At 38.2% G+C, this 21,138-nt stretch overlaps 1 protein-coding gene across 2 annotated transcripts in view; it reads right to left on the reverse strand.

Moving 5' to 3' along the window:
• SMCHD1 (structural maintenance of chromosomes flexible hinge domain containing 1) overlaps positions 1 to 16,198 on the reverse strand; it is a 159,392-nt gene extending 143,194 nt beyond the window's left edge. For both annotated transcript variants that reach the window (XM_079108270.1, XM_079108271.1), the window contains exons 1-3: positions 15,873 to 16,198; positions 4,112 to 4,187; positions 3,371 to 3,532 (exon numbers count right to left, since the gene is read on the reverse strand). In XM_079108270.1, coding sequence (XP_078964396.1) covers positions 3,371 to 3,532; positions 4,112 to 4,187; positions 15,873 to 16,049 — 415 coding nt within the window. In that variant the 5' untranslated portion in view covers positions 16,050 to 16,198. The remainder of the gene's footprint in view (positions 1 to 3,370; positions 3,533 to 4,111; positions 4,188 to 15,872) is intronic.
• Between the last annotated feature and the right edge of the window lie 4,940 nt (positions 16,199 to 21,138).

Consider the following 21,138-nt stretch of genomic DNA (forward strand, 5'->3'; position numbering starts at 1 on the left):
GGACCACAACTCAAACTATTTCCCACTTTTATTCCTTTAATTAGAAAGAAAAGGAATATAGCAAATTTATGTCTTAATTCCCCAGAAGTGTAACCCAAATAGAATTGTAATTAATTGACACAGTTGTACTCTAGGAAGCACTTGCACTCACTCTAAACACTTAAAGGACAGTAATGTTCATAAATTACAAAAATTGACCACAAATCAGATAATATGTATAAGAATCTGGCTAAGGGTGGTAACTATAGAAAATGAAGATTGAACAGTATAGTAAATTGGAGAAAACAGTAAAAAGAAAAGAAGAAATTCAGCTAGGCATGGTGTAATCCCAGTCCAAGGAAGGAGGATTGCAAGTTCAAGGTCAGCCTCAGCAATTTAGCAAGACTCTTAAAAAAGGGATGGGGATGTAGCTCAGAGGTACAGTGCCCCTGGGAAGGAAAGTGGGAGGAGGGGAGGGAAAGAAGGAAGAGAAGGAGGATGAAGAGGAAAAGGAGGAGTAAGAGGAGGAGGAATTCACAGAACTTAGTATCTGATAAAAAAGGGAAAGGTGCACATGCTTATAATTCCAGCAACTCAGGAGGCTGAGTAGGAGGATCATAAATCCAGCTTCAGCAATTCAGCAAGACCCTGTCTCAAAATAAAAATATAAAATACAAGACTGGGGATGTGGCTCAGTGGTAGAGTGCTTGCCTAGCATGCCTGAGGCCCCTGAGGTTTAATCTCTTAACAACACAAAAATATAATAAAACATACAAAAGGATTGGGGCTGTAGCTCAGTGGTAAAGCACCCTTGGGTTCAATTCCCAGTACCAGAGATAGGGAAATAAATCTAAGACAACTTTGAATTTCTACCTAAATAAATGGTTGTATTTCCCACAAGGGAATATGGTAAAGGGGAGGAAAGAAAAATTCAGTTTTAGATATAATGCTATACAATTGTATAAAGTTCAACGAATAATGGTGTTAAATAGGGAGCAGATACAGGGCTTAACTGAGAGACTAAATAAAGCTAGAAATAAAGCTTTTTGTTTCATTGACATGGATATAATAGTTAAACACTGGATCAGTTTCCTAAGAAAATATCTGCATGACTTGAAAATCACTACCACACAGTCAAGAACAAAACCAGAAGCAAGGAAACAGGAAGAGGAAACGATATAGGGACATATTGTACAGTCAGAAAAATCAAAGAGTTGAAACACTGCTTATTCACATAATAATGACAGAAAAAAAAATCAAAAGTCTACATATTTAGAATTTTATCCCCAGGGAAATAACTAAAGATTGACTTAATATTCAAATATTTAAGCATGTACCATGTGCCACATGTTGTTCTAAGAAATGTACAAAAACAAGTTCTTGTTACTATGAATTCAACTCTCTACTGGAGGAAGACAGGAAGTAAAATGTAATCACAATAAATTCTATAGCTTGTTAGAAGGTTATATATGCTACAGAGAGAAGGGAATAAATAAAGGCATGAAGGGAAAACAGTTACAATTTAAATACAGTAATCAAATAAGTTCTGAAAAGATAACAGATAAACAATACTTGAAAGAGGTGAAATAAAAAGTCCTAGGTTTATCTAGGGCAAGAGCATTCTAGACAGAGGGCACCAATCTGAAAAGATGGCTGACAATGGAGTGGAATGTACAAGCAAGGGGGAAAAGTAGGGGAAAGCAAAACTACTACACACTTGTAGTTAACCATAAAGACTCTGGCTTTCACTCTTAGCGAAATGGGGAATCGTGCTGTTTTCAGCAGAATGACACAAGATGACTTCTCAAACCATCCATGGACAGGGATGAAAAGAGAAAGAGACCAACTAAGAGGAAACTGTGTAATCTAGGCAATATGACAATATCTCAGACCAGGTGGCATTAATAGAAGTGGTGACAAATGATTTTTCATCTGAGCAACTGGAAAGAATGAGTGATGACCAATTCAGATATGGAAAATTATTTGTCATATAGGATTCAGGGATCCCATTTCAGACACCCTAGAGGAGGTGCCACATAGAAAGACGTATGGACCAAACTGAAATTCAGGAGAGAAGTCTGGTACTATTTTCAATATTTAACTAAAAAAGACCATTTCTTGCCACCTCCATTTGAGAGTCAGTTCTATAAGACAGTTATTTAGAGCTATGAGACTAAATCATCAAGTGTTAAAGAAGAAGATAAGACCAAGAACTAAACACTGAGGCAACTGAACCTTAAGAACATGGGGAAGGAACCATCCTAGGTGCCCATCAACAAATGAATAAAGAAAGAAAATTTGGTATATATACACAATGGAATATTACTCAGCCATCTAGAAGAATGAAATTATGGCATATGCTGGTAAATGGATGGAATTGGAGACTACCATGCTAAGTGAAATGAGCTAGGACCAAAAAACCAAAGGTCCAATGTTCCCTCTGATGTGGGGATGCTAACACGCAACAAGGGGTGGGGGAGTTCACTGGATTAGACAAAGGGGAATGAAGGGAAGGGACAGGGAATGAGAATAGGAAAGACAGAATGAATCAGACATAACTTTCCTGTATTCATATTATGAATACATGACCATTGTGACACCACATCATGATCAACCCAAGTGGGATCCTAATTAGAATAAGTCATACTCCATGTATGTATGATATGTAATGTATATCTAAAAAGATTAAAAAAAAAAATGAGAGAAAAGAAGAAGGGACAAGCAGAGAGGTAAGAAGTAACTAAGAGAACATGGTCTAAGGCCTTCAGGTGCAGCTCAGTGGGAGAGCACAGGCTTAGCACATGAGACCCTGGGTTCGACCCCAGCACCAAATAATAGAGTATGGTCTCTTGAAAGTCAAGTGAAGAAAGTTATCAAGGATGAAAAAGTGATTTAACTACGTCAAATAACTGGAGATTGATGTGATATTTTCAATATTTAACTAAAAATGACCAATTTTAACCCTAAAATTAGGAACTGTAGGCAAGGACAGACACTTAAGAGTAAGAAGGAAAGAAAATTGCTGTTGATAGTGAAAACAGTCAACTCTTTCAAGGAGATTTTTTAATTGGAAGAGGTCTGTAGGAGGCCAGGAAGAATAAATAAGGCGGAAAGAAGCATACAGGAGAAGAAAAAATGTAAGATACAAGATCCCTCATGTATGGAAAAGGAATGAGTTTTACTAGTAGGGTAGCTTTAAACATGAGTATTCTTACTTTGAAGAAGACACGTTAAAAAAAAGAAGTACACCATGAAATGGAGTTGAAAAAGGAAGCTCGAAATGAGTGGTTGTGGTCTGCTAAAATGAGAGGTTTATAAAACTTGAAGAAATGAGACCATGGAATAAAGGAGAGTAACCGTTTATCAAAACTACTAGTAATGAGATACTTACGCAAAGGATTTTGTCCTTCACTTGCATAATATTCATACATGCCACTTTTAACCAGTGTGTCATAGTGAGGTAGGAAGTCAATTCGTTCTTTTGTAGCTGTAAGTAGTAACTGATTGACTGACTGTAGCAGGTATAGAGTGACTCCATCTTTAACAGTTTCATCTGTAATCGAGAGTTAAAATCTTAAGTGCTAGGTCAGCATCATAAAACTCAATGAATTTACAATTTTGAATGTCAATTTTATCTATGTAATAACTTTAACAATTTATAGGCAAACCCTAAAAATTCAGCTATTTTGTTATAGGATATCAATGGAACAGGCAAAAGTTTTTCTAAACATCTGAAAACTCAATTCATAAGTTAAACTATCACAGAAAATTAAATGAGGCTCTGTATTAGCGTGGTATTAACATGAATGGAGAAGAATGGTTACATTCAAAAGGAATCAAGCATGAAAAACTGCAGGTCCTAAAAACGAACAGAAAATGGAAGAATTAAAGATAAGTTCAAGTTTAAGCTGAAAGTCAGCTTGAAGATCCAAACTGCTAAATGTTGAGAAAGGTCTTATGTTCTATAGCCTGGATAGCAATTGCTATTCTATAATTGCGCTTGAAAAATTACTTCAGAGCAATCTATGCAATCTATCAATAGTTCTGAATATATATTCGTGTAGTAAATATTGCCCTATCATTATGTATTAAATATAAAAGCAAGTGCTTAACTTAAAACATCATTACTCACCAAAATTATCACAGGTAATTTCTTTCCTACTTGTCGTTGTAATAACAAATTTTTCTTCTGGTGAAATGCCAAGTGTCTATTTAAAATAAGAGAAATAAATGCATTATTCAAATTTGCAAGAATGTGAAAATCCTGATAGAACATTATAGTCCTACTATAATTACTATACCTATTTGTCTAGAAAATATACAACTCAGTATTTTGTATTTTGCCTTTGCAAAATTAACATGAACCCATGTAAATTATAAATTACTTCTTTAACAAGGCTATTCTTCTGCAATTATATGCCACCTAGTAACACTAGTGATTAGGTGTGATGTTTTGAAAGGATTAACATTAATAGGGCCCACCCTGACAAAGACATGTTATTTCATGTCATTATACAAGTAATCATTTATTTATAGCAAAGCATTAACACTTATTTCATAAAAATAGTTAAATATATTAAAAACAAAACAAAGAAAATAGAAGTGAATGTGATAAAGGACTAAGGAAAGAACAGTGGCACTAAGCAAGATGTATATATTGAAGAAACTTTACTTCTATTCTAATCCCTTCCAAAAGAATAAGCTTAAAACCCTAAAGCAAATTATGAATTAGAGTGGGAAATTGCAACAAGAAACAAAAAGCCTTCATAAATCAAAAAAGGTGAAGATCAAGAACAAAAAGGAGCAAATCAAGACATGAATAATCAAAAGGAAAAAATATAGCCAGGCATAGTGGTACTGCCTGTAATCCCAGCGGCTCAGAAGGATGAGGCAGAAGGATCACAAGTTCAAAGTCAGCCTCAGAAACTTAGTAAGGTCCTAGAATACTTAGACCTGTTTCAAAATTAAAAACTAAAATGGTCTGGGGATATTGCTCAGTGGTTAAGCACTGCTCAGTTCTATCCCTGGTACCAAAAAAAAAAAAAAAGCATGATCAATGAAAACATGAACTCTGAACTATCACAACCAACCAACAAATGAGAATTAGAAAACTTTTTACATTTTTATATAAATTAAAAGGCATATTTTTGTCTAAAATGAAATTAATACAATGATGATGTATAGTTAGGGGAAGGAAAGGCAATCAGAATATTACCATTTGAAGAACCACCTAATCAAAATCTTACTACGAAGGTATTACACTGAAATCACCTGAATCAATGTTAGCACTGCTAGGAACAGGTAAAACATTCATACATTATGTAACTCCTGATGTGATGTGATATAAAGTATCACACCACCTACAGAAGTACTCCTTTGTCTCTCTACCCCAAAGAAATTTAATCTAAATCTAATAAAATCTTTAAAGCTAACTTTTAGTTTATAAAATACAGAAATAAAAGTTAAATGACAGGGGCTACGGTTGTGGCTCAGTGGTAGAGTGCCTGTTTAGCACATGCACTGGGTTTGGACCTCAGTACCACATAAAAATAAACAATCAAAATAAAGGTATTGTGTCAATCTACAACTAAAATACATACATACATAGCATGGACTATTAATGAATTACCTAGTTAATTCCTTCAACAGGTCAACTGCAGGAAAATTAGACCAGGGTTGATCAAATGATTTAATTTTGAAATAATTAGGAAGTGGGATGGGGGGATTGGGAGAAGGCATGTAGGCTAAGTGGTAGAGTGTTTACCTGGCATGCACTGAGGACTTGGGTTAGATCCCCAGAAAGAGAGGGAAGGGAGTAGTAAGGGAAAGTTCAATCTGAGGACCCTGTTGAATTGTGACTTAAACGAACCAACTAGAAAGACATTTTTTAAAAATGTTTTTTAGTTGTCAATGGATTTTTATTTTATTCATTTACATGCGGTGCTTAGAATCGAACCCAGTTCCTCATATATACAAGGCAAGGGCTCTACCACTAAGCTATAACTCCAGCTCCTAAACATTTTTGAACAATCAGAGAAAACTGAATATGGACTGAAATATTACATAATATAAAATGCTTAATTCTGAAGGTATAATAGATGAAGAATATAGAGATAAAAATCAACTAAGACCCACAATATGCTTTAAGATATATTAAAGACAAATGATGCTAGCTTGGCCAATTCTGCTAAATACGGGTGATAAGTATGGGGTTCATTATACGATTCTTTCTTTGTATACGTTTAAAGTTTTTCATTAAAAAAAATCTAGTTTGAAATATGCAACAGAAGAGGATAAAGGGTTCTGAAAGAGTCCCACATACAAATGCATGGGGGAGCTTGGTAAGTAGGAAAGGTGACATTCCCACATTGTTGGGGAAATAATAAACTAGTCCATAAAAATATTGAGATAGCTAACTAAACACACAGAAATAGATAAAATCCTTATCTCGATTCACACAAAAATAAATTTCAGGAGAATTAAAGTGGCATTATTGTTTTTCTTTATTGTGGTGTTGCAAATTCACCCCAGGGCGTTACATATGCTATGTAAGTGTTCTCTCTTCCAATGAACTATACCTCTAACCCCAAATAATCTGCATATTAATTCAAATTGTAGAAAACATAAGGGCATAATTTTGAAAGATTAGAAAAGGATTTCTGAAAAGATATCACTTGTGCAAACCATAAAGGAAAAGACTAGAAAACATAAAAAGATATTCAACTCAGGTGCAATGACACACGCTTGTAATCCCAGCTACTTGAGACTCAAAGGCAGAAGGACTGTAAGATCGAGGACAACCTCAGCAACTTAGAAAATTAAAAGGAATTGGGTGTGTAGCTCAAAGGTACAGTGATCCTGGATCCAATCCCCAGTACGGGGCAGGGGTTTGGGGGGGAAAAGGCTCAACTAGTTATCAAAGAAATTAAAATAACTTGATATCATATCCACGAGGTAGGTTAAAATTTGCAGTTCTGATTCTATCAAGTATAAGTTTTCATATAAGGAAACAGCATCTAACACACTATCAACAGGACTGAAAACTTATTACAACCATATTGGAAAGCAATTTGGCATACTTTAGGAAGCTTAAAGACACTTATATTCCATGTAGAATATAAGTGTCTCCACCCTAGAGAAATAAAGCCCTAGACATAAAGTAAATAAGAATCTATTTATCAGACACAGAAATTGATCCTACAGATTTTTATTAGGTTTCTATGTAATTGTGACAGTCATTTGTCTTTAAGTTCATTACCGCTTTATTTCTACAATGCCCCAACTGTCAGATCATGTGCATACACCCTGTATAACAAAATATGCTTTTATAATTACTGAAAAATCTATGTGCAAATGATTGACGATTGATGAACAACTGAAAGGTATGTATATCTAATGATTTCATATAATCTCTCTGTAAATCAATTATTTTTAAATTTCCTTGAGGATTCTTCTAGGATAATTGCATAGGATACTTCACGTAGCTTGCCACTAGTTACACAGAAGACTTCTGCCCCTCAATGTATCTTTATCTAAGGCTAAGAAAGCTACCACCTATTCCCTTCTATCAACATTTGCAACTGTATTACCATCATGAATGAATTTCACCCAGGAAAAAGAGGATATAAATGCTCCTCTACTTACCATGTGATTACATTCCAAAAGATGTACTGTAAACTTAATGTTACCTTGAAATGCATTTCATAGATCTAGCTACCAAATGTCATAGCTTAGGCTGGTCTACTTTAAATGTGTTAAGACTTGTATTAGCCTATAGCCAGGCAAAATAATCTAAAATAATGAACGTTTTAAAATAAGGTGTTGAGGGCTGGGGTTGTGGCTCAGTGATAGAAGCACTTGTCTAGCATGTGTGAGGCACTGGGTTCAATCTTTAGCACAACCTTAAAAAAATAAATAAAATAAAGGTATTGTGTCCATCTACAACTAAAAAAAATTTTTAAAAAATAAGGTGTTGAATATTTCATGTAATCTACCAATACTGTACTGAAAGTAAAAAAAAAAAAAAAAAAAAACAGAAGGTATCCTATAGCATATTGCTAGCCTAGGATAAGATCAAAATTCAAAATTAATGTAAGGTTTCTGCAGAATTCATACATTTCTGAACCACTGTGAAGTTGAAAAATTCTAAGTCAAACCATCCTAAATCAGGAACTGACTATTTTTCTGCACAGAAGCAGATAGTTGTCATACAATTTTTAATCTATATTTAAAATTCATATATTTTATTCAATAAATCAATTACTATTCACTTCAGACATGCAAATTGTTTTCCTTGCTTCATCTATCATTCCATATAAAATTCTCAAATTCATAATTTTTCTAAGTATTTTATAGTTCTCATGCTTGAGAAGTATTTTTACATTACTACTCATTGTGCTTTTATTCAAAACCTCATACTCTTCTCTCTCCATGTTGGGTTTTTTGTTTGTTTTTTGTTTTGTGATACTGGGGATTGAACCCAGTGCCCTGCACTTGCTAGCCATGCATCCTACCACTGTCCTTTATAAATCTTATTTTGAGAAAAGTTCTTGTTAAGTTATCTAAACTGGTCTCAACTGTCAATCCTCCTGCATCAATCTCCCCAAAAATTGGGATTACAGGTGTGCCCCCACCATACCTGTCTTCTCTCCATGTTTTCTGATCTAAAATCTATCTTACATGCAAAATGAAGTTTTTCATGTATTTGTACTAAGCTGACATTGAATACAGATATAGTCTTCTGCTTTTCTGTATGTGAAAAGTTGGAAGTAATTCTATTCAGGCAAGAGTCTTGATCAGACTTTTTTTCTTCTCTAAGAACTTTTCCTGAATTTATTTTTAAAACATATGAATCTGTCTTTAATGGGGAATACAAAGCAATTGCCCACCATATTCTTAGGACAGCTTTGAACTATCTGCTGGATAACTTCTCCTCAAAAGTCAATTTTAAGAGATGTTTATAGCTGGGTGTGGTGGTGTATGTCTGCAATCCCGGTGACCTGAAAGGCTGAGGCAGGAGACTCTGAAGTTTGAGGCCAGCCTAGGAAACATAGGGAGACCCTGTCTCAAATAATAATAATAATAATAAATGAATAAATAAATAAAAGGGCTGGGGATGTAGCTCAGTAATAGAGTACTCCTGGGTTCAATCTCCAGTACCAGAGGGGGGAAAAAATTACTTCTAAAGGGCTAACCTCCAGTCTACAACATCTAAATAAGCTAAATTTCATCTATGGTTTATGAGTGTAGCTCGGTGAGAGAGACGTGCTTAGCATGCATGAAGCCCTAGGTTTAATTCCCAGCACCAAAAGACAAAAAAACAAACAAAAAATCATGGATTTAAGTTGGTCAGAAACTATATACTTTAATGTATTGCTCTGAAATTCTACAAACTAGCCTTTAAGATTTGTGCTTTGGCACTGTATTTGACGGCTATCCTACAGATTAGGAACACTTAAGCTGAACCTGAAGAAATTTCTACAAAAATTTAAGTGGTTAATAATTAAAACAGCCTACACTACCCTAAATAATATGACTTTACCTTGTTATTAAAGGTCAGGGTAAGGAGCAGTGGTTTCCATCTGTCAGGATGTTATACATTCTATCACTCTGGATTCATGAGGAATCTAGGAAAAATTTTTTCTCAAATAATACCTTTGCTTTCCTAGTGGTTGCAATGCTTTTATTTTGAACAGACTGTTAATTAATTAATTCTGTTTCCTTCTTTGTTTTGACCAATGGGAAGCTCAAAGCTGATTTCATGACTTAGCATAATATATTATCAGATAAATTACCATTTATTAACTTTTCTCAAGCATCTTATTATTCTACATCTATTTTCCTTTACTTTTTTCATTCTTAGCTGTTGTTATTTTTAACAATGAACTTATAAGATACCACAAATACTTTTTTGAAGAAAGCAAGAGATTGATGAATATAAATAACAATCATAAACCAGCTCCTAGTTTAAGCTCCTGCCCTCAAAGAGTATACAAAAAAATGTATCAGGTAAGAAAACAACCTAATTTAAAAATAGGGAAAAAATCTGAAAGAATATTTTTCAAAAGACTCAAAAGGCCAACAGGTACATGTAGGGTATTCCTTACCTGAAATGTTTGGAAGTACAAGTGTTTTGAATTTTGCATTTTTTTCCCCTTCAGATTTTATAATATCTGCATACACATAAATGAGCATCTTGGGGATGGGTTTCAAGTCTACACATGTAATTCACTTATGGTTCATAATATCTTTGTGGGGGGGTACTGGAGATTGAACCTAGGAGTGCTCTACCACTGAGCTACATTCCTAGCCCTTTATAGTTTTTTGAGACAAGGTGTCTTACTAAATTGTGAAAGCTGGCCAGAAATTGCGATCCTCCTGCCTCAGTCTCCAAGTTACAGGTGTGTACCACCACCTGGCTGTGTTTCATAATAGCTTATATACATGGTCCAAAGGTAATTTTATATAGTATTTTTAACAATTTTGTGTACAAGATACAGTTTCATGGTGTGGAATTTTCCACTTGGGCCATAGCATTTGCCTTCAAAAAGCTTCAGATTTTGGAACATTTGAGATTTTGAATTTTCTTATTTGGGATACTCGACTTGCATATGAAAAAATGCTTGTTGGGTGTAGTGGCACAGACCTCCTCAGGAGGCTGAGGCAGGAGGATCAAAAGTTCAAGAACAGTCTGGAAAATTTAGTAAGACAGTGTCTTGAAAAATAAAATAGAAGAGGATGGGGACATCGCTCAGCACTAGTGTACTTGCCTATTATTTGCAAGGTCCAGAGTTCAATCCCCAGTGCCACAACATCATCCTCATCATCATTATGAGGAAAATGCATACTAAAACAAAATATTATCTCACAATTGTTAGTATAGTTATTACAAAAAAAAAAAAAAAAAAAAAGACAAAAGATAGTAACAAGCCTATAATCAAAGTAACTGGGGAGGCTATGGTAAGAGGATGGCAAGTTTGAACCCGGTCTCAGCAATTTAGTGAGACCCTGTTTCAAAATATATAAGTAGTGCTAGGGAAGTAGATCAGTGGCGTGGCAGAGCATCCTTGAATTAAATCCCTATACCACAAAAGAGAAAAAGGGGTGGGGAGTGCCAGCAAAGGAAAACAAGTACTGGTGAGAATGTGGAGAAAAAGGACCCTGGTACACTGTCAGTATACAAGGAGTGTAAGCTACTACAGCTATCATGGAAAATAGTATAGAGATCTCTCAAATAATTAAAAATAGTACTACTATATAACCTAACGAACTTACTATTGAGTATGCATCCAAAGAAAATGAAAGTATGTTGAAGGGAACTGCACTGTCAAATTCATTGCTGTGCTATTCACAATACCCACATATGAAATCAACCTAAGTATCCATGAATGGATAAAGAAAATGTGGTATACATACAAAATGGAATACCATTCAGTCTCAAAAAACAGAAATCCCATCATTTGGAATGTGGATGAACTTAAAGGATATTATGCTGTTAAATAAACCAGGCACAAAAAGACAACACACAATCTCACATGTAGAGAGTAAAAGGGAGTTACCAGAGATGAACAGGGTACAGGTAAGGTTTGGGAAAATGTTGGTTAAAGGATATGTTCAGTTAGACAAAAGGAATAAATTGAAAAGATCTACTGTACATCATAACTATAGTTAATAACATATTGCATATTTGGAGTCTTAAAATTTAAATATTCTCATCACAAAAGGTATATGATGTACATATGTTAAATTCTTTTAGTTATTCAACAAGGATATATATATCAAAACATCATGGTTGTATACCATAAATACACACTATTTTTGTCAACTGAAGTAAATAAAAGGCTGGGATATCCCTCAGTGGTAAAGCTTAGCATATGCAAAATCCTGAGTCAATCCCAATACCACAAAAGCTAAATAAAAACTGTTTTGATTTATTACTATTTTTTATTGACCCTGAGCCTCATACATGCTAGGCAAGTGCTCCAGTGCTATATTCCCAGCCATTTTAATTTTGAGACAGGGTCTCACTAAATTGGCCTCCAACTTTCCATCCTCCTCCCTCAGCCTCCTGAGTAGCTGGCATTACAGATATGTGCCATCACAGCACTTGGCTTTTAAATAAAAATCAATTGGCCATATGTATCCAGGTTCATCTCTGCTGTATGTACCTATACATTTACATCAATACTGTACTGTCTTGATTACTGTAGTTTTGTAAAAAGCCTTGAAAGCAGGTAGTTTTAAAGTTGTTCTTTTTGAATTAAAAAAAATTTACTATATGGTTATTCTAGATCTTATGCATTTATATATACATTTTTAAAAATGCTCACCTATTTCTACAATAAACCTTAGTTGGTGGTGGGGTGGGGAGTGATGGCATAAGGTACAGTATAGTTACACAAAAGAAAAAGGAGACGATTTCTCAAAACTGCAGAGTGGACACAAGGACTTAATATATTTAAAAACTAGTCACTTTCTCATCATTGAATGTGCAAGGTCACATGAGCTCAGGTAAGTCAAAAGCTATTTACCAGAAGTCTAAGAGTTTCTTCCAGATCTACCTTTCTTCTTCTTCCCCCTAGAGATAGCTCCTCTTTTCCACATGGTAAGCTTTCCTCAACTAACAGTTCAGAATCCCTAACGCTCTCTTACAGTACAAAAACCTACTGGTTTAATTTACATTTTAACAAAAATACTTTAATGTAGTGTAAGATTTTACAGCCTCTCCAAAGAAGAAAGTTAAAACGCTAGGAAACAGCATGGGGGAGCTTTTTCTAAAAAATACAAGCTTTGGAATCAAATTCATCGAGATTCCAATCCTTAGAGAACAAGTAGTTTCACTGCTTTGTTAACTGTATAATCTTGGACTTATTTCAGGAATTTAATTCAGTTATTCATGTGTGTAATGGAAACAATGTTATGAGATCTGTGGTATAATTAAATGAGACTTAAAAGGCTATAGTTAAAAAAAAAAAAAAAAAAAAAAAGTCTACTTAGTTTTCCTTTTTTTTTACTAGTTCTCCCCTGTCACTGCAATTCTAGCAGGGAAAAGTGAGAGGAAGAAAAAAAAAAAATTAGTCAAAGGAAATATAATCTTTGGTTTTAAACTGAAACACTGAAAGAAGTTCTGCTCTCTATAGCAAAGAACTATATTTGAGGCACAGTGGGTATATCAGAAAGAACAAGGGTTCTGGGTGTGAATACTAATTTGACTTTTACTATCTCACTTAGATGGGCCACTATGTCTAAGAGTAAATTCCACTTCTGCAATAAAAGGCTACTTCTCCTATCCAAGACAGTTACTTAGACATCTCACAGGAGAAAAGGGAGAAGGAAATAATGTATTTCTAGAGGATGGATAAACTAGCACAACTTTTTTAAAAAGCAATTTAAAAATATGTATCATCAATTACTTTTTGGCTTTTTGGCTAAAATCAAGTGTAAAAATATGTATCGGGTGCTTTAATCCAGTAATTTTACTTCAAAGATGCCTAACTAAAGAAACAATAACAATAAGGTTATTTATTCAAAAATGTTTATCATAGGTTTGGGGTTGTGGCTCAGTGGTATAGTGCTTGCCTAGCACATGTGAAGCACTGGGTTCAATCACCAGCATCACATAAAAATAAATAAATAAAGGTATTGTGTCCATCAACAACTAAAACTTTTTTTTAAATGCTTATTACTTAAAATTATAATATTGAAAATAAAATCAATTATTATGTAAACAGTGGCACTAAATCAATCACTTCCAATTTTGATTATAAAAACACACTAAATTAGACACTCCTATTAGACATAAGCCTAAAATCCCAGACTGTAAATTCAGTTACTCAGGAGGCTAAGGCAGAAAATGACAAATTTGAGGCCAGCCTGGGCAACTTAGCAAGACCCTATCTCAAAATTAAAAATAAGAGCTGGGAATGCAGCTTAGTGGCAGAGCACTGAGCTAGAAATCTCCAGGTCCTGAATTAGATCCCCAGTACTGCAATAACAGCAACAACAACAACAAAAAGACACTTCTGGTAATATTACCAGAATACAAAACATATTAGAGTAATAAAAGAGAGAGATTAAAGACATTAGTGGCACACACCTATAATCCCAGTGGCTCAGAAGGCTGAGGCAAAAGGATCACAAGTTCAAAGCCAGTCTCAGCAACTTAACTAGGACCTAAGCATTTCAGTGAGCGCCTGTCTCAAAATAAAATAAAAAGGGCTGGGGATGTGTCTCAATGGTTAAGCACCTCTGGGTTAAATTCCTGGTACCAAACAAAAAAACCTACAAAGACATAACCCCAAGTGCCAACAGTTGCTATAATAAATTTCAGTGAGTTAAAGGCTTAATTTTCTCACTTTGGGTCAGTATTTTATTAAATGTGCTGATATTTTTTACAATAAAAATGACAAACTCAAGAGTTTCCCTTCTGTAGCATGGTTTCGAATACAAAACATTCAACAAAAAAGATACACATTCATTCACTTTTCAAAATGCAACTGTAATGCACAACTATAATGCACCAATTTTAAAATGTGGTGAAAAATATAATATATGAATAAAAAAATGCAACTGGAATCTACTACCACATATTCAGACACAGAATGAAATTCAAAGTTTACAGGCTGTCTTTTATCAATTAAAAGACATTTATCAATTCTAATCCAGGCATTTATAAAACATAAGGCAAAATTCTGGACACTGGGAACACAAATGTGAATGAAACAACATCCTTACTCCCAACTCGTTTTCATTCTATGGATCTTAGTATCTATTATTTCACCAACTGTATAGAAGTCATGTCTCCAGGACACTTCTAAAACCTATCAGCCTACTCAAAACACTACTTCAAAGTTCCCCCCACCCCCCTTGGAAGCGAAGTTGGTTTTTATATATATGGCTTAAAAAGTATCTCATGTGGTTAATTCAGGGCATGACCACATTCTTTCTTTAAGAAGCTCAGGTAACAATATCACCTCCTATCAATAAAGTACTTTACAGATTAAAGCAGGTTTTCCTACATAGACTTTTTTTGTTTTTTCTTTCTGGAGACACTGGGGTTGAACCCAGGTCCTAGTCCCTGCTGAGCAAGTACTTTCCACCGAGCTACACCTCAGTCTTTAAAAAAAAATTTTTAGACAGGGTCCGGTTGAATTGCCAAGGCTGGCCTCGAACTTGCGATCCTCGCGGGTAGCTTGAGGTTACGCCCTGCTAGTCATTAATTACTTTAAAGGGAACCAATACAATGGGTAGATAAGTTCTTTGTTGTTCCACAAAGACCCAGGGACGCTCACGGAGTTGGGTCAGGAACTCCAAGGGGTTAGGGCTGAGGAAACCAGAAGGGCAGCCCCACCTGCGAAACTCGGACAAGTGTTTCCGCGGCGGGGCAGAGCCTCCGGGGCGGGCCTCGCAGGGCTTGACAGGGCGGCCCGGGAAAGGACCGCGGCGGCCCATTCCCTTGGGGCAAGCCCACTCCAGGAATTTCACTTTGAACCATCGCAACGCGCACAGCACGGCCATCGGGTACAACTCCGTCTAGTCTTTTCCTTCATTAAGTCAGTTAGGGACTCGGACACAAGTGCTCCCCTGCAGGGAGACTGAGCTGTTCGGCGGCGGCCAACTTTAGCGCCAAGAGCCAACTAACCCAGAGGTCCCGAACCTGCGGCAGCGCGACCGCCCGAGGCAACAGGAGGCCCGCCGGGGGGCCGGCTCTGCAGCCCGAGGCCGGAGCCAGGCCGGGCCTCAGCCGCGGGCATGGCGGACACCGGGCGAGAGAAGCCCAGGCTGCGGGACCAGGGCCGGGTGACAGGTTTATTGCCTTGGTGAGCGACCGGGGCTTCTTGTCCCCCTCCCACCCCAACTCCACCCGCGCATCCCTCCACCGCCCCTGCGGGTACCTGACACACGGAGGCGCGGAACGCCGCGAAGTCCGTGCGCTCCGCCACCTGCAGCGCCCGGTCCCCGAGCTCGGACTCCTTTTCGCGCCGGTCAAACAAGTACACAGTCCTGGGGCCGTCGGCTCCGCCGTCCTCCTCAGTCCCCACAGAGGGCCCGCCGGCGCCCGCCGCTGCCATGTTGAGGGAAAGGAGAAAGCTGCGTCGGTGCTTGCCGCCGCGGCGCGCAGAGCCGAGGTATGGAGTCCGCGCGGCGCCTTCAGCTCCAGTTCCCTGGGCGGCTCGAGGCCTCGCTCGGAGCGCTGCAGTTCCTCGGCCGCGGCGGTAGCGGCGGCGGCGGCGGCGGAGCCGAGCAGCCGCGGGCGCGAGGATCACCCGGGAACCGATTCAAACGCGCTGCTGCCCGTACACACGTCACTTCCGCGACCCGACGCTCCCGCGGACAAGGGGACGCGCCGCGCGCTCCTCACAGGGCCCGCGCCCCACGCCTGCCGCCGCCCACGCGAGCCTCACAGAGCGACCCGCCAGCAGGGCCGCCGCCAGGCCTGTGGCGGAGGAAGAAGAGGAGCGGCGGGCAGGAGGCGGGGCGAATCCAGCAGGCCGCGCGGGACGGGGCGGGGCTTCGCCGCTCTCGCCGGGGACCCGCCCCTTTCGCCCTGACGAAGTTGGATACCAGCGCGGACTTGGCGGGCGCCTGCGCCCTGGGGCGCGCCCTCAAAAACTGAGGCGGGAGTGCTGGTCCCGGGAGCGTCTCCTGAGGGCCAGTGTTCTCCAGGACCGCAGGGTCGGGGTGCCTTCCCGCCTCCTCATGACGCCTCGGGCTCAAGCTCGGCCGCGCCGGCGCTGGCGGGACAGCGACTGCACTCTCTGTGGCGGGGGCGCACGGACGCGGCGGCGGGCAGCGTCAAGTCCGCAGGCCTCGCGGGGTGGGACGGGCCCCCCGCGCGAGCACGTGGGTCCCCAGGCGGAGAAAACTACCGCCTAGCGACCCGGCGGCACTTTTCGCGCCTCATTCCTATATAGTTGTAGTGGACTCTTCTGAGGGACTCGGAGACAAAGCTGGCCTTAGAAGAAAGAATCGAGGTTCTGTGACGTCACGTGGCTCGTCGCGGCGCCCTCAGGGTGCACGGCGCGGCGGCCAGCGTTCCTGGCCGAGTGTCGCCCGCGTCCGAACCTTCCCACTGCACGCACCTGCCCACCGCCGCCATGTTGCCACCACTATAAGTGGGAATAACCCCCACGCCAGAGTTCCTGGGATTCACTTAGATGTTCACAGAACGCTTGATGTACAGGGCAGTTTCAGTCAAAGCCATTAACATGGTTGGGGAGCGTATTTCCTTAGCCATGCTGCCAGCGAGCGTGTAGCGCCCTAACTCGGTAACGTTGTTGGAGGACTAGATTTACTCCCCAATACTTAAGCATAAGTCAGTGGGTATTTGTACTTGAGAGTGACAGGTAAAATTCACTGAGCCCAAGGTAGAAGATGAGAGAGTGTACAGATTTCCAAAACTTCGGATGATAGTTCATTTGCTCTAGGATTGCCAAAACCATGCTTAATTATTGTCGAGACCGACTGATGAAATTAGTATGTGTTAGGAGCAGACTGAGCTGTTGATAGGAAGGTGTTCCAGGATGGGGGAATATAATTGGTTAGATTTAATATACAATTAGAGCGCCTAAAGATTTTGTAATGGGAAAACTACTGGACCGATGTGTGAATGGGAAGGTAGAATGAGGGGATTTAGAAATGCTGACGATTACTTGAAAACCTGGAGAAAATTTTAGATTGTCCAGAGTTAATTAAAGCCCCCCTCCCCCTCCACTGGAGATTGAAACCAGGGCATCTCAGGCAAACGCTCTACCACTGAGACACAAACCCAGCCCCTGAAACATTTAATCCTCAAAAGACTGGTAAAAAGATGGTACAAAAAGAAAATTCTTACGTGACAATGAATCTGATGATAGCAAATTAAAGAGATGCTGTTGAAAAACCAAGATGCTTTGCAAGAAATGTTGATCTTGGACAAAGAATTGCCTCTTGTTCAGGCAGCGGTGGAAAGAGCCGGATGAAGCTAATTTAGTTCAAGAGGTTAACATGAAGTGTCCTCGAACTACATTTTTTTTCTTTTTCCTGTACTGACGATTGAACCCAGGGCCTCAAATGCTAGACAAGCACTCTATCAATAAGCTGCATCCTCAGCCTTTTTATTTTTAAAATTTCGAGACAGGGTCTTGCTGAGTTGTCCAGAGTGGTCTTGAATTTTCCATCCTCCTTCCTCAACCTCCCAAGGAGCTGAGATAACAGCCAGACAGGCATGAAGGTAAGTGTTACCACAACTGACCTTCCCCTCTCCCCTTTTCACTGCCTCACGTTAGGGATTAAATTTCAACATCAGAGAGGATGAATGAATATTCAAACATTCAAATCGCAGCGTCCCCTCAAATAAAAATACCTAAAACAGTGTGGTGATGTACACCTCTAGTTCCAGCTGTTCTGAGGCTGAGGAGGATCCCTTGAGCTCAGAAGTTCGAAATCAACGTAGGCAACATAGACCTCATCTCAAAAAAGGGTTGTGGAGAGAAAGAAGGAAGGAAGGAAGAAGCAAGGAAGAAAAGTGATTTTAAAAATACCTTTTTATTTTTTCTAATTTTTCAAATTCTTTCTGGAAAGGTTAGGACAATCTTAGTGACACATGAATGCAGTTACTTCCAGCTAAAATACTTTCTGTGACTCTAATCTTCTGAACTAAAGAACATCTACTAAAGAACATCTTCTGCTTACAGTTTCAACAAGTCTCATGCTCTGGGTGGGGGAGGTTGGGATAGGTTCATTCATATCTATTTGTCCTCTTGAGATCTGGAGCCTTCCTATTGATTTTGCACTATTTGGGACACAAGAATCCTTTGTAAGCTTTCTTTTAATCCCATCTGCCAAGATGCACTATAAAGTTATTTGAGGGGGAAGAACCATCTCTTCTTACCTATCGGTAGGGAATCTCCTTTAAAAACAAAATCTAGATAAAATCTTTTTCCTTTCCTCCCCCACCCCCTTGATTTTGGGAATGGAACCCAAGTCTTCACACATACTAAGCATATGCTCTACCACTGAGTTATGCCCCAGTCCCTCCCTTCCTCTTTCTTTTAGGCACTCTGTAAATATCTTTAAATCCTTTTCTCTTTTTTGTCTTCTCTCCCAAAACCTCTGCAATTGCCTAAAGGCTTAGGCTTTTGGGAAAAAAATGTTCCTAGCAGGATGTATCTTTTCTACTAGCAGCCTTCTTGCAGTTATGAATTGCTGTATAACCAACTGCCTCTAAACCTAGTAGCCTAAAACAAAACACCTAGACTTCCACACTCTACTGTTAAGAACAGATCATGGGGCCATTTCAGAGTGAAGCAATAAGGACTACTCAAAGGCAGGAATACAAAAGGTATGATTCTTTAGGGGCCATCAAAGAAATGGTATGAAAAAATCTGGGACAAGAAAGCATAGGGCATACTACTTTCTTGAATTGGAGAGTTGGTTAGTCTCAGACACACTAGCTACATACTCTACTACAGAGCTACATCCCCATCCTGAATTTTTCTTTCATATATGAAAAATGATACTAGAATTTGTTGAATTCTTTACTTTCTTATTCAGTCTATTTTTACATTTTTATATTAATGAAATATTTCATTCATACAAGAGTATACATAATCTAATTGTCCATTAAAATGAAAACATCACTCAAGAAATACAGCAATGCCCCTCGTAAAATGACAACTCTCCACTACCAAGGTAATCTCTATTCTGAAATTAGTAGGTATTTGTTTTTCTTCTTTTACAATAGATTATTTAGTTTGGGAAAGTTTTTGAACTTTATATACATGCATACTCTTCTGTTCCTGCTAGTTTTGCTCAACATATTTGTGAGATTCAATCACATTGATTTATGAAGCTATTATTCATTCTTTTCAAAAAATTTTGTTTTACTTCAGTACAGTGCTTCTTGATGAGCATACCACAATTTTATCATTCTCCCATTAAGTGAACATTTTAATTATTTCCAGGTCTTTCCTTTTTAATTTCTGTTTTTGTTTTGTTTTGTTTTGTTTCAGCAATGGAACTTGAACCCATGGCCACACACTTGTTAGGCAAATGATTTACCACTGAGCTACACTCTCAGCCTAATTTTGCTTGTTAAAAAGTAAAACTTCATTGAATATTGTGTGTTATATCCCAATGTTCTTATGCAATGGGTGTATTATATAAACTATACATCAAGTGTCATGGGGTATGCCTATTTATAAATTTACCAGATAATATCAAAATTTTCCAGCACTAGGGAAGAGTTACTTTTCAATTTTCTTGTCAACACTCAAGAGTGTTTTACTTTTCAATATTTTTGTCAATATGGTAGATATGAAATAGTGTTTCAGCATGGTTGTGATTTGCATGTCCCTCATCACAAATGAGATGTAACATCTTTTTATGTGCTTATTTTCTTGTTGTGTTTCCTTTTCTATGAAATGCCTGTGCATGGCCTGTGTCTATTTTTCAATGGAATCATTTGACTTTTCTTACTGATTTTTATGAGTTCTCTTTCTATATTGTGGATAGTAACATTTTATTGATTATACATCTTTATAACATCTTTATTAGTTTGTGATATGTAGTTTCCTTTTATGAGATCTTTTAAGAGTAGTTCATGATATTAATGTGATTGAATTTATCAAATTGTTTCTGTTATGATTTGTGCTTTTTGTTCTCTTTTAAAGAATTCCTGTACTAGCAAAGTATTCTCAAGTATTCCTTCATCCTTCCATTCCCTTCTTTGTCTCTCTCTTATTCGTTCCTTCTTTATTTTCTGCTACTAGGGATTGAACCCATGTGTGCTCTACCACTGAACTACATCCCCAGCATTTTTTATTTTTCATTTTGAGACAGGGTCTTACTAAATTGCTGATGCTGGCCTTGAACTTGTGATCGTCCTGCCTCAGCCTCCTGAGTAACTGGGATTACAAGCATGCATCCCCTGTGTCCAGCAAATTCTCTTCTAAAGTTTTTTTTTCCATTTTGAGGGCTGGGGATATAGCTCAGTAGTACAGTGCATAATTAACATATGAGAGACCTTGGGTTCAATCACCAGGACTACATTAAACTTTTTTTCAATTTTAAAATTTAAAAGTTCTTAATTTGTGTGAAGTTGATTTTTATGTATGAGACTAAAAATGAATCCAACCATATTATTATTTTTTATTATTTTTCATTTTTTTATTAAAATGT

This window comes from Sciurus vulgaris, assembly GCF_902686455.1.
Source record: "Sciurus vulgaris genome assembly, chromosome: 13".
In the NCBI taxonomy this organism is placed as follows: Eukaryota; Metazoa; Chordata; class Mammalia; order Rodentia; family Sciuridae; genus Sciurus; species Sciurus vulgaris.